The sequence below is a fragment of the Thamnophis elegans genome, chromosome 2 (assembly GCF_009769535.1).
Source record: "Thamnophis elegans isolate rThaEle1 chromosome 2, rThaEle1.pri, whole genome shotgun sequence".
Lineage (NCBI taxonomy): Eukaryota > Metazoa > Chordata > Lepidosauria > Squamata > Colubridae > Thamnophis > Thamnophis elegans.
In genome coordinates, this window is record NC_045542.1 from 84239264 (window position 1) to 84253324 (window position 14061).

General features: G+C 38.2%; 1 protein-coding gene across 2 annotated transcripts in view; it reads right to left on the bottom strand.

The window, feature by feature from the left end:
* Positions 1-14061, bottom strand: part of FSTL4 (follistatin like 4) — a 454388-nt gene that overhangs the window by 190877 nt on the left and 249450 nt on the right. For both annotated transcript variants that reach the window (XM_032211288.1, XM_032211287.1), the window contains exon 5: positions 8741-8928. In XM_032211288.1, coding sequence (XP_032067179.1) covers positions 8741-8928 — 188 coding nt within the window. The remainder of the gene's footprint in view (positions 1-8740; positions 8929-14061) is intronic.

The following is a 14061-nucleotide window of genomic DNA, read 5'->3' on the forward strand; positions in this document are numbered from 1 at the left end:
TGTATGAAAGAGGCAGTATTTGTGATTATGTGATTTTGCCAATAACATTTTGATGAAAGATTTGTATCTTGTGGATTCATTTGTGACAGCCCGGCATTAACATTACAGAGAAGAAACCCACATCAGACTTTTTAAGGGCTTAATTATCAGAGTGGGCTTTCTTTACACTGCACATGGTCAACGTACTTGATATTGTTGCTTTAATGATATCTGCCAATATCCCTTACCATTAGCTTTAGATCTATACAGTCATAGAATATTCATCCATGTTCATGCTTTGCCCTTTTCTCACAGCTATGAGTCCATTTCCCTCCCTCCTGCTCTCTCTCCATGTCTCATCAATAATTTGCAATTCAAATTTGATTATCTGATATTCATTAGCCTGGTGTTTCCTAAATAATTTGGAACAACAAACCAGGAATGCCAAGGGCCCAAATCTGAAAAATGGCAAGTTGGAGAAGACTACTGTAGAATGATGAGAAAGAAAAGACCTGGAGTTAGTCCTCAAAATATAAGGAGGTTGAATTCTCAACAGCAGAAATCAAAAGTTCTGGCTCATAATTCACTAGTGTCACTTTACTTTCCTCAGTTCCAATTAATGGCTTATATGGGGGGGGAGTGTAAAATTTTGTAGCTTAGTAGTCAAGACAATGATTGTCTCACTCTCCAATGCAAGAGAATCTGAATGAAAGAACAGCTTAGCAAAATATAAACATATCTCCAAATGCACCCACTAGCACATACTAACTATAATGATGGGCATTTTGCCAATAAAATAATGAAGATCAATTCTTCTATTAGTATAGTTATGACATATAATAGTTGGTCATAATGTAAGAATACATTTACACTTTGCTTTATAATTCAATCACACAGTACAAGGTCATTTTATGGTATTCTAAGCCAGACAAATATTATCACATATATGTTCAACCAATTAGTGTTCAGTCAAGAGTTAAAGGCATATTGGCTGTTAGTTTGCCCTGCTGTGATCTATCACAACGATTCACCCAAGGAGCTGATTTTGCTAAACAACCCATTAAAAACATCTCAATATATGCCATGCTACTATAATAATTAAGATGGGCAGCTTGTCTTTCCAAGGCTAGTTAGATAGCATTGAAAAGAGTGTTTTCAGACCATAAAGCAGCTGATATCTAGCTATTTATCTACCTATTAGAGCCAATTATCATTTTACATGTCTTATGGAGTATCCATATTTTTTTTTATTATCTGAGCTTTTGTTTTATTCTGATATTGCAGTACTCATTGTGACCAATAATATTCATCATGATCCTAGAATGCAGGATTAACTTTGATGAGAATATTTTCATGAGATAACCTGTAAGTGTTGGCTTGCAGATTTAAAATGTTTTTATGACTTCTAAGCGGTCACAAGGCCAGCCTGAAAGCCCAAGAAAAGAAATCCCTTGTTTTCAAAGATCTCAGCATTATTGTAAACATGCTGGCCTTTTTTACTGTTAAAAATAAAATAAGACACTTATCATCTTCTTAAAGTTTGTAACAATAATTTTCATGGCTCAGTCTGACAATCATCAGAATGTATGATTAAAGTTTGGAAGTATATTCACTGGATTGGGAAATTAAATAGAAAAGTTAAACAGAACAGACCTAATCAGAGTTTAATTCCTAATGATGACATGCCATCCGTTCCAAAGACAGCAGACAGAAATATATTTCTTCTGAGAGGCATCAAAACAGTTAGCTGCTATTTCTTGCAAAAATATAATGGCAATCATGAAATCTCATTTTTACTGTCTTCCAACACAGGTTTTTTTTTTGATCTCCCAATATTGATGCTAGAAATACACAGAATTATCTCTTGTCCGCCATTCTCAGCTCAAAGATTTAACATAAAACGGCAAACATTTGTGTACAAGTTGCAAAGCCAAAATGCCAAATCCAGTCTAAGCATCTGGCTGATTGTGTGATGAGCCATAATAATAAAGCTCTCTATGGTCATCTCTATAATAAAACTTATTCTCAGTTATATATTTCTGACTTTAGCATGGTAGTTTTGTATGTAAGTATGATAAATTGTTTAAACAGGAGTGAAATCTACATACAAAATAAATAACATATACGCAGAACCACAAAACAATCTAGAACTATTATAGATTATATTAGTAATATACTTTTAATAAACCATCAAACAACATTACGTATTCCAGCTTCTTGGGAAGGATTCGATAGGTGGATAAAATGGCAAATCCAGTCTAATCATCTGGCTGACTGTGTGATAAGCCATAATAATAAATCCAGGTACAGACCAGCAGTGGGATTCACTTACCTTCCCTACTGGTTCACAAATATGAGCATGCACCACCTTCTGCACATGCACAGTGCTTGTGAATTACATTGGGGTGGGTGGGTGGAGCCTTCCGCAGCCGCCACTACTGGTTCACCCGAAACAGAGAGAACCGGATGAATACCACCTCTGGTACAGACATCCTGCACAGCATAACGTGGAATTTTTTTCCCAACCCTTCAATAGCAACTTAGTTCTGAAACAAAATGATCAGACTGGAGGAAGCAGCAGGACTTCTACAGCAGCTGGAAAGATTACAACCCATTGTCCAACTACCTCAGTGGTGGGTTTCAAATTTTTTTAGAATCTATTCTGTGGGTGTGCCCTATTTTGTGGGTGTGGCTTGGCGTCATGGCCAACTTGACATCACTTATGCATACTCAGTCACATGACCATCACCTCCCAAGCCATGTGGCAAAAAATGGGACTCCTATGAAGTGGGGGAAAGAGAGGGGAAAACATTCCAAAAATAGACAACTGGAGGATTAAGGGCCAAAATTAGGGAGATTGGAGGAGGCACGACAGAGTGGAATCCAGTAGAAAGCTATCATACTCTGGGGAAAGAACTTTGGGAGAACGGAGGAGGCAAGACAGAGGGGAATCCAGGAGAAAGCTACCACATGCTGGGGAAAGAACTTTGGGAGATTGGAGGAGGCAAGACAGAGGGGAATCCAATAGAAAGCTATCATACTCTGGGGAAAGAACTTTGGAAGAACAGAGGAGGCATGACACAGGGGAATCCAGTAGAAAGCTATCACACGCTGGGAAAAGAACTTTGAGAGATCGGAGGAGGCACGACAGAGTGGAATCCAGTAGAAAGCTATCATACTCTGGGGAAAGAACTTTGGAGATCGGAGGAGGCAAGACAGAGGGAAATCCAGTAGAAAGCTACCACACTCTGAGGAAAGAACTTTGGGAGATTGGAGGAGGCATGACAGTGAGGAATCCAGGAGAATCCAACTGCTATCTTGTGGATTGTGCCGTTGGACCTCTCCATGCTTCTCTGTTCACCACCTCCACTCCCAGGTATGGGACTTGACACCGAATTGGGCTAGGATAGTGTAGATGGGTGGGGGGAGTGAGCGATGGAGCGGCTTACGGACGGGCGGGGGTGATCGAGGAGCAACAGGGTCGGGGCAGGCGTTCCGGAAGTTACTTCTGGATCCACCGGTCGAATCTCCTCTCACTGGATCGGTAAATTTCACCAACCAATTCTCCCAATCAGGTGCGAACCGGCAGAAACCCACCACTGAACTACCTTCCACTAAGGGTGAATTTTAGAAAAATATTCTAAAATTCTCCTATCTCAGTTTTAATCATTTTAAGTAATATTTTTATTAGAAGCTAACACAAAGAGACCAGTAAATGAAAAAAACGAAAAATGAGAGAAATAAAGAGAAAGCAAAAAGGGCAAGAATAGAAAAGGAAGCAAAAAACTAATTGCTTCTGATATTCTGTAGAGCACTTAAAAGTACTCAGTGTTAACCATTTTGAACTCTTATCTTTCCATACCAAATTTGGCCCCAATCTGTTCTGTTTTCTGAGACTTTTTCCTGCTGATGCACAGATGGATAGACAAACCAAATCCTAATTCTCTTTATAGTACATCTTTTCAACATTTTGTAAAGAATAAAACAATAACATATTAGAGAAAACTAACTAAAGATAAAAGCACTAATTGCCAGAAACCAGGGTTTAATACTGAAATTATTACATTTACATGATTCTAAAATATATTAAAATGTTGTTAAAATAACATTAACTTGGTATTATGAGGGGTGATGAACCTACTGCCTCACACGACAGACAAAGTCATTAATGTAAATGCCAGACAATCCTTTTCAGGAGAGCATTCCATAATTAGAAAGTCAGATCTGAGGAGAACTTTGTCAAAGTCAACCTCTGGCTGTTAGAGAAAGTCTTCGGAGCTTCTGGTGATCATCTTGGGCCTCACAGAACAAAATATCATGGCTGTTGAAAATGGCTCAGAAGAAAGCTTTGAAGAAAGTCCCGGTTTGGTTTGCTTGTCTGTATGTTTGTTTGCTTGTGGGATTTATCCCCACTTTGGTCCTTAATAACCTTGGCATTTCTCTGGTATTCATTCTAGTAACCTGACTTTCTTCAGGCTTCCACATGAACCTCAACAAAAAGATGCCATTGCTTTAAGGAAACCTGCAATTCTTAAGGCAGTGGCATATTTTATATGGGCTCATATATACAGTAAACAAGACTCTTGTAATGATTAGGGGAGAGACACAAGCAAGAGATACTTGCTTGGGCTCTAAAATTCCTTTTCCAGAATTTATACAGTCCTGGTAAATGTACTAATACACATTAGATAACCAAGTGACATATTATTAATTAGTTATGATTATAAGACAAATTTACTGATCTCCTTTTTTAATAGTACACATTTGTTTTCAATAGATCTGCTTGAATATTTATAAACAGAACAAATGTTACCACGATGCTCTTAAAACTCCCTTATTCTAATAGCAATGAACACTGTAGTGCAACTTCTAGAATTTTTATTGCTCAGAAAGAACAAATATGATCACATTTCCTCAAGTTTGTAGCTATAATCATGACTTGGCTGTGGCAGCCTGAGATTGGGATGATCTGCAAGTCTTTGCTTTACTTTCCACTGTGATTGTACTCTTGAATGCCTGCCCTGGGCTTTATTCTTTTTCATACATAATAATGCTATAAATAATACTAGTAATGAAATTTTGATATAAAACGATATAAGCTGCTGCTGCTGCTACTTCTACTAATAGTAGCAATAGCAATTAGCCAGTGACATGCAGTCAGTGACGTACACTCATCTAGTCTGACTTTAGGTGTTTTATGATCACTCGAGCAGAGTTAAGCAAGGGTTAAAAGCTGAAAAATTCCTGAAGTAGATGAGGCACGTTGTTCTCCTGCCTCCTCCTGTAGAGGGTGCTTTTTTAGAGGCTTTTAAAACAGTTAAGCAGAGTCATCCACGGTGACTCTGGCAGCAACTAGCTCAGCCTGACCTCAGCTCTTGCCTTTTTCCTTTTACATTTTTTTTCTTTTCATGATGGCAGGCAAGAGCAGAGTTGAAATCCTCTCTGAAACAGCTGGAAAAGGTATATGTGGGTCGGAGGGAGGGGGGAATTCAAACTTCATCCTCCTGGTGTGGGACTTTGGGCAAAGGCTGGAGGGAAGTGCTCTCCCTCCCCAAGTGTAGTTTGATTGCAGGCAGAGCCACATTGTCTTTTCAAACCTGTAATCAGTGAAGCTGGGTTGGATCCTTCCAGGGCTGGGAGAAAGTGTGTGTGCTCCAGTATGGCTCTTTGACTGGCTTCCTGCCTCCGTCTGTGGTCTGCCTAACTCCCTCCAATCCAACTTTCTGTGTGTTGGTGTGTGTGTGTGTGTTTGAGAGGGTGGGAGGGAGGGATAGAGGGAGGAAGAGGGGAAGGGAGAAGAAAAAGAAAGAAGGAAACTTATTTCGCAAAGGAGAAAAACAAATGCTGTCGCTTTAAATCGGAACTGAGCATGCCTGGCTGTGGAATTCTGGGAGGTGAAGTCCGCAAGTCTAAAAAAATTTGTGTCAGTGCCTCACCAGCCATAAACCTCACCGCACATCACTACAATTAGCATTTAGTACTTAGACTTATATACCACTTCACAATGCTTTACAAGACTTCTCTAAGCAGTTTACAAGTCAGCATATTGCCCCCTAACAATCTGGGTAATCATTTTACTGACCTTGTAAGGATGGAAGGCTGAATCAACCTTGAGCTTGGTGAGATTCAAACTGCCAAATTGCAGGCAGCCGGCATTCAGCAGAAGTAGCCTCCAGTACTGCATTCTAACCAGTGCACCATCACTGCTCATACTACTACTACTACTACTACTACTACTACTACTACTACCACCACCACCACCACCACCACCACCACCACTACTATACTACTACTACTACTACTACTACTACTACTACTACTACTACTACTGATACCTTTGTGACCTAGAATGAGTCATTAATAAAAATGTGTTGCCAGGGGTGGGTTCCGGCTTCTGTTACTGCCAATTCGCTCAGAGACATGCTTCGGGTGCATATGCACATGCGCAGAAGCAAAAAACAAGATAGAACCAGTTTTGGGCACGTGCCTGCCGAGTTACTACCTACTCAGCCAAACGGGGCTGAACCAGTAAGAACCCACCTCTCTGTGTTGCTTTAGACACTGCTATAACCAATTTATTGTTTGATACTCTTCTGCTTTTTTCTGCCAAAACTGTGCACATACTTTAAGGCCTTCATTGTGATAGGCCCTCCTTTCATTTCTTTTGAACTGAAGGAAACCATCTCCCTCAGCTGGGATATAGATTTGTTTATTCAAAACATGAGTACATTATTTATTTCTATTTATTTGTATTGCATATGTCAACATTGTTTCAACTTGTCAGCATATTTCTGAACTGCCCATCTCCCTCAAAGAGGGATTCTGGGTGGTATACATTACAGTATCAAAATATAAAACAATATATACAAATTAAAATGTTAAAGGTAAAATTTTAGAATTAAAAATTATAAAATTATATAAAAAAGTTCAGGGAAACAAGAAAATTGGACCTCCTCGTTCTGTCAAACAGGATTGCAAAATAATTCAATCCTCCCCCAATGAATTTATAATCTTTTTCACTGTACCCACCTATTGTTCAACTCTAAATTTACTATTTTTTTAAAAGCTTTTCTGCTCCAGATTAGGGAGGAATGAAATGGAATGATTTTTTTCAGCTCATACATATTATCTTTGGAGTTGGAGTAGCAAAGTGAGAAGTTGCATGATTGAAGAGCCACAGACCATTGGAGGGAGGAGCATGGGAAGGAAGTGGGTGGATCTGAATTATGAACAGAAAAGGACTTTATTTTGTAATTAATTATTATAATTCAACAAAGTTTGAACTTCAAATCAATGAATGCTAAGTGAAACTTCAAATTCTGCATACATTCTGATGGTCTAATGCCTTTTAACATTATGCTTTCCCATATGTTAATTAATTAAAAAAGAAAGCAATGATTATAGTAAGTAATGGCATAAGAAGGAAAATTAGGAGCAAACAGGATTATCTGCTATGTGACACACATGTACTAGTGAAGGTTTGTTTCTGATGTCATCTCATTATAGTATATAAATACATGATTCAGATAACTGGTCTGGCCAATCCATGATGCTCTTTCTGACTGTCACCAGATATTGCTCAGAGTTCTAGAGGTACAGCACAATCATGATCATTATAAAAACAATATTTCTGGAAACACTGCTTTCTTTTTTATAGCTAATTAGGAGCCAAGGTGGCGCAGTGGTTAAATGCAGCACTGCAGGCTGACTGCTAGATCAGCAGTTCAGCGGTTCAAATCTCACCGGCTCAGGGTTGACTCAGCCTTCCATCCTTCCGAGGTGGGTAAAATGAGGACCCGGATTGTTGTTGGGGGCAATATGCTGACTCTGTAAACCGCTTAGAGAGGGCTGAAAGCCCTATGAAGCGGTATATAAGTCCACTGTTATTATTGCTAATTAACACTTTTCCAACTATAAAATGATATTGCACATATAGATGATAAATAATACTGTTGTAAAGTTTATATATTAAATTTCAGGATCAAATTCTGATATTAGCTGGTGTTCTAGTTTTAATATATTTTCATGCAAAGACACACATACAAAGACATACACACACACATCTCAAGAAGGAAGATGTGTTTGAAAACAAAATCCAGTACCAATTGTTGCTGAAGAGAAAAAAAATGTCACATTCTACTTCATATTTTACAGTATACATGTAGTCCTCGAGTTATCACCATGTATTTAACGATAGCTCAAAATTAGGACAGTCCTGGAAAAAGTGACTTAAGATCTGTACTTTCACTAACAACTGTCACACACCTTTATGGTCACATAAACACAATATGGATGTTTGGCAACTGGCTCACATTTACAACTGGTTGCAACATCCTGCAGTCACACAATTGCGACCTTTTTGCCGAGTTCTAGCAAAAAATGGTAAAACCCACCCATTGGGGGAAGCTGGATTTGCCTGAAGACCAGGTGATTCATTTAACAACTGCAGTGATTTGCTTAATGTCACTGTAAAAATTGTAATAAAATCTGGTCCGATTTGACTCATTATCACAATGACTTACATTGTGTTATGGTTATGGTTGTAAATTGAGGACTACCTGTAACTATGAATATCAACTTTTTAAAAAGCAACAACAACTACAAAATCAAGAAAAAGCTTTCAGCAATCATGAGAGAGTTTTATTGCTAAGTTTTGAATAACTTGGTGAAGGCTGTTACCATTGTGGTTACATTCAGTTTACACCTTAGATGGAAAAGGCAATCCACTTCCTAATTCAGTTTTCATCAAGCGGAAACTAACCTGAGCCAATTCAGAGTTGCTGAGGTGCCCATCACCATTTATATCCAAGTAATTAAACATATCTTCGACTAAGAAGCGCTTTTGGGTTCTGTCTTCTCCTGGCTGGTTTTGCTGCCTCAAGCGATGCGACTGAAGATCCAGGAGAATCCCCTTTAGTTGACTGTAGTCTGCCATTGTACAAGCATCACCTAAAAGACAAGACATCATTACCTGTCTATGTGCTTCTGTGTGACAAATTTCAAGGCTATGATCCCAAGAAATAAAACAAGTGGATATCAGTTTCAAGATTGTCCATGAGAAATCCATTCCTTTAAAGATGGAATTTTTTTGTCCCCCTTCTAAACCCTTCTTCCAAGGAAGTTCATCAACGTTTTACTTTCTCTGGTTATAGAATTGTACTCAGCAGACAGATTTAAAACAGAAACATCTGCTAATTGCATTACATTTGCTGTAGATATTTCTTAAATGTCAATGCACAGATTGCGTGACTGAAGGACAAAAACAAAATTATATGATTCAGAAACATTGTCCTTATTCCCCCCACCCCTAAATAAATTCAGTTTTAATGCACTTCTGCATTACCATGGCACAATCCAACTGCCCCCTCCTCTATATTGCCAAAAACAAAATAGAATGGCTTTGAACTCATGTTCCTGACTTACCAAATGGCTTTTTTTTTTTACAACATCAGTAAAATGAGCTCTAAGTCTTCAGGCAGGAAGCAGTGATTATCAAAAGTAAATACTGAGTTATCAAGTTCTATGTTCACTTTTCAAAATGCAATTTGCATGCTGGGCTTCAGATTTCCAAATGAAGAATCCTTAATTTTCAGGCATGTGCTATTATGGAATAATAATTTATTTTAAAATACAAGAATGCTTTCAATACATTGCAACTTTTTATGGTGCCTGTGCTTTTTTCTTTATTATTGAAAAGACTTTATTGGCTGCATATCTTGCAAAATCCATTCCTGAACGACTCACAGCAATAATAGCTGCCTAGAGTCACCTTATGGGAGAGATGGGTGGCATTAAAATTTAATAAATAATAAATAAAAATAAAATAATAAGACCAAAGACAAGAAACCTAGAAAACCAGGTTTTTTGTAGCTTACAATATCCAAATTATCAAACCAAACTATTGTTGGACTCCAGTCTCATCCTACCCCAGCAGCAGGAGAAACAACCAGCTTGTCATAATTTTCTGAAGGCTAACAGGGTGAGATTTGTGAGAAGGGTGTTGTTGTAATTTGGATGAACCCACCATCCACTTAAATCTCCACTGACTAGTTTCTAAGGCATAGCATACTTTCCATATTTCTGATGGCTTAAGATAAATCATTTGACTATTCAGTATAGTACAAGTTCCATTGGCTTTTTGGGGGGAGGATGAACATTGTAATTGCTTCAAAAGTAACTTCCTCCTATAAAAAGCTGTTAACACAATGCATCAATCTCAGTATCCCACTTTACTTTATTTAGATATTTCCTGACTGAATTCAGGGTTAGAATACAAGAACACAGCATTAAAATTATATGACCAGTCACTTCAAGTATTATTCATTAGCAATAGCACTTAGACTTATATACACCCCTTCATAATGTTTTACAGTCCTCTCTAAGCAGTTTAGAGAGTCAGCATATTTCTCCCCCCCCCCCCCAACAATCTGTATCCTCATTTTACGGACCTCAGAAGGATGGAAGGTTGAGTCAACCTTGAGCCGGTCAGGATTGAACTCCTAGCAGTGACCAGAATCAGCCTGTAGTACTGCATTTTAACCACTGCACCACCATGGCTCTTTATTACCTAGAAAATTCATATTAGACTTTTTCTGATCTTTTGCTATCAATGGAGATAGGAGAAATGGCCAGCAGGTTAAACAAAAAGGAGCGAAACAGAGCAAATATCACAGAAGGGGTCTGAATGAAGTTAAAACTGGAAGTCTCTGAAAACTCTCCAGATAGTCCAGGTGCCTCTTGAAATAGCACCTTTGGGACAACCATGACCTGGATGATTAAGAATCTCCATAGACATTTAGATCCCCTTTGAAATATTGTTACAGGAGAATTTTCAGCAATGGAAATATAATAAAAGTTATATTTCCAAAGTACAAATATGAAAATATAAGGCTCATCTGAAAACCTCTCTAGTGAATATCTGTTGCAAGAGTTTGGAGAGTAACTTATTCTGTTTTAAGATACTTGGTCTTGAGAATGTAATTCCATTGCATTCTTTGCAGTAATAGATGTAAGATCTATCACTGATACTGTGAGCTTCAGTATGAGAACATGGCCTTATTACCATATATAAGATCAGTAAGTATAATTTCTCAGAGATTTAGGGAAAAGGGGAAAAAAGATGAGAACACCACATAATCTGCATGTGTAAGAGATAAGCCATATATTTTACTACAAGAGGAAAAGGAGCTTCTGAACTGAACAAAAAAATCAGCATAAGATGCTTTGTAAGCATCAGTGAGTGCTATTCCCATTTCTTTTCTTATAGCTAAAGCTTATAGCTGTAGGTTCTCCATTATGGGAGATATAAGTTACAGAATTCTCCTCCAGGTTCCACCGGGTAAAATTCCATTCATGAGTACGTAAGAATACCAAGTGAGCTAAAACACTTCCTTTATAAACTCTACTCCAACAATAAGTAGAGCTATAAGCTATAATTGGCTTCTTAATCAGCTAAAGCTTTAGGCGATTAATCAAAGGACACCACTTCTAATCAGTAAGTTCCAATTTTCATCAGCATGAACATGAATTAACAGCACACTTATGCCATTTTAGCTCTAGTTTGTCACTGTGATAGAGAATAAAAAAGAAGAAAATATTAAAAGGCGCCCTTCCTACTTTAACCATCATTTAAAATATGCATTGATTTATCAGGCTGTAAATTGCTATACCCTTCAATGTACAGTACCTCAAAATTTATTGAGATGGTTGCAATTTGCAACTATAATTTAAGCCATTTAAATCTAATTGCTTAACGATTTGATTAATTGGTTGCAAGTCACATGACTAATGACAGCCATATTACCATTTAGACTATCTTCCTAAACATACTTACTAAGGAGTAAACACTGTACTCACTGAATTCTGTGCTGAATACAGAAAGGCTCATTTCTAATTAAATATGCAGTGTATTGTACCTCAATCCAATGAGAGTGCTGGGTAATGAGAAATGACATAAACCTGGAAATGCTGTGAGAATTATCAATGTGTGGTCTTTTAGACAAAGTGGTTAAATTAGTTTTGGGATTTGAGAGTAGTCAGACTTCAGCCACAAACTGTTTGTGTGGCCAACTGGGTACTATCCAGATGACTGGGATTGAATCCTCAGTGAGTTGCATGCCACTCATCTGGATAGTACCCAGGTGGGGAGGATGTTCTAGACAAATTTAGTGTGAGTGAGTGAGTGTGTGTGTGTATGTATATGTGTGTGTGTCTGTGTGTGTGTGTGTGTGTGTGTATCTGTCTCTCTGTGTGTATATGAACTAGGAACTACTGGGAATGTCCAGGAGAGATGATCTCAATTGTTTCCAGTTCTGCTACAAGAAGAATTTGAGAGTGATGTCCCCAAAAGTTATAGATTTGAAAAAATTAGTTATGTGTTATTTATACAGAACTGGAAATATATTTATCCAACCTGCCCTTTTCTGCCAGCGGTCTTGTAAATGTAAGAAGGAAATTAAAAAGCAAACAAAAATCAGCAACAAGAATAGCACCGATAGAAAAGAAGAGTCAAAATCAGTAGAAACATTTTCATGTTACTCCAAGGCATCATGGTAAATATAACAGAGAATATTGTTTTCTCCTGGTGTCTAACAGACAACCAACACAGAAGAAAGCACACACATGATATTTCTATCATGTTGTATTACCAACTCATAGAGTTATGTGTTCTTAGCCCAGAAACCACAGCCTCATTCTTCCCCAAATCTTCAGTGACTTTAGGCAATTTTAGACTTCATGGTACTTTCTATGTCTGCCGGACAACTACTATATTGGAACAAAGTGATGAACAAAATTCTAACTTCTTATTGCCACTTAGTAATTGTTTGAATTTTTGCACCTCAAATGTGGTAACCCAAGATTTCCACATTAGATGTTAATATGCATTGCTACTTCTAACTCTGGCTACCTCTGTTGCATTTATGGCATTGCTGATGATTCTGCTGATGATGGGTGAGGCCAGTATTTCTGCTCAAAATCTTTTCAATGGATTAGCAATGGTAGTAGAATATGGAATATCAACCAATATTTTAAAAGCAGACAGAAATCAACCATAGGCTGAGGGGTGGGATGCTGGGGGTTTGGAGGGGTTTGGGAGAACCTCTACCTAACATTCTGTGCAGTTTGGAGAACCTCCAAATCCCACTTCTAGCTGGCCTCGGCCCGCCCATCCCTCCCAGGAATCCCCATGTGGCCCGTTTTGGATGCAGCTAAGTGCAGAGGGCACAAGAAGGCTCAGGGAGGGTGAAAAACAGGCCTATCGGATGTTCAGGAAGACCAGAGGCCTCTGGAGCTTAGAGAAGTCATTTTCGCCCTCCTGGAGGCCTTCAGAGCCCTGGGAGGGCAAAAACATTCCTCTGCCGTGGTGCAGGAGGACAACTAGGCTACACACACTATGGCCACGCCCACCCAGCAACTGGGCAGAGTACCTCTTGCTAAAAATTTTGAAGCCATCCCTGCATGGGTTCATCTTGCTCCTGCATACACATCAAATACAAATCAAATACAGTGGTCCACTTTTGCTGCATGCCAAAGAATGCAAAATTACAAGGTCAGAGCAATCAGCACACTATAACTGGTGGGTTGAATTTGGCTTGGTTGTTTTTAATAAATGATGCAAGCCTATGATCCAGGGATGTCAACGGTTTTCATTCATTTACTGTGGCTGTAACAGATCACAGACCACTGATTTACCTGAAAGTCACAAACTGAGAGAATAAGACAGTTGGAGATTAATAGCAGTCAACCCTATGAATATTTCAGTAAGAACATTAGATATATCAGTATCTAATTCATGAGAAGCATCATGAATTAGTAGATTACTATATGACAAATATACTTACAAGAGATATTTCTGGAACAGAACAAGTCAACTATTCTGGCCCCACATCGCTTCAGCATCCATCACAAATCTAATTTGGAGTTCTTTCATTTTTCACCTTCATTTTTTTTTTACTTGAGAGAGGGATTCCAGATAAACATTATAATATTTTAACCTTGCTGAGTGCAATGATAGATCTCTCCTTTACTGAACACTTTTAAAAAAATGATATAAAGGGTTTTATGGTTTACATCCCACATTAA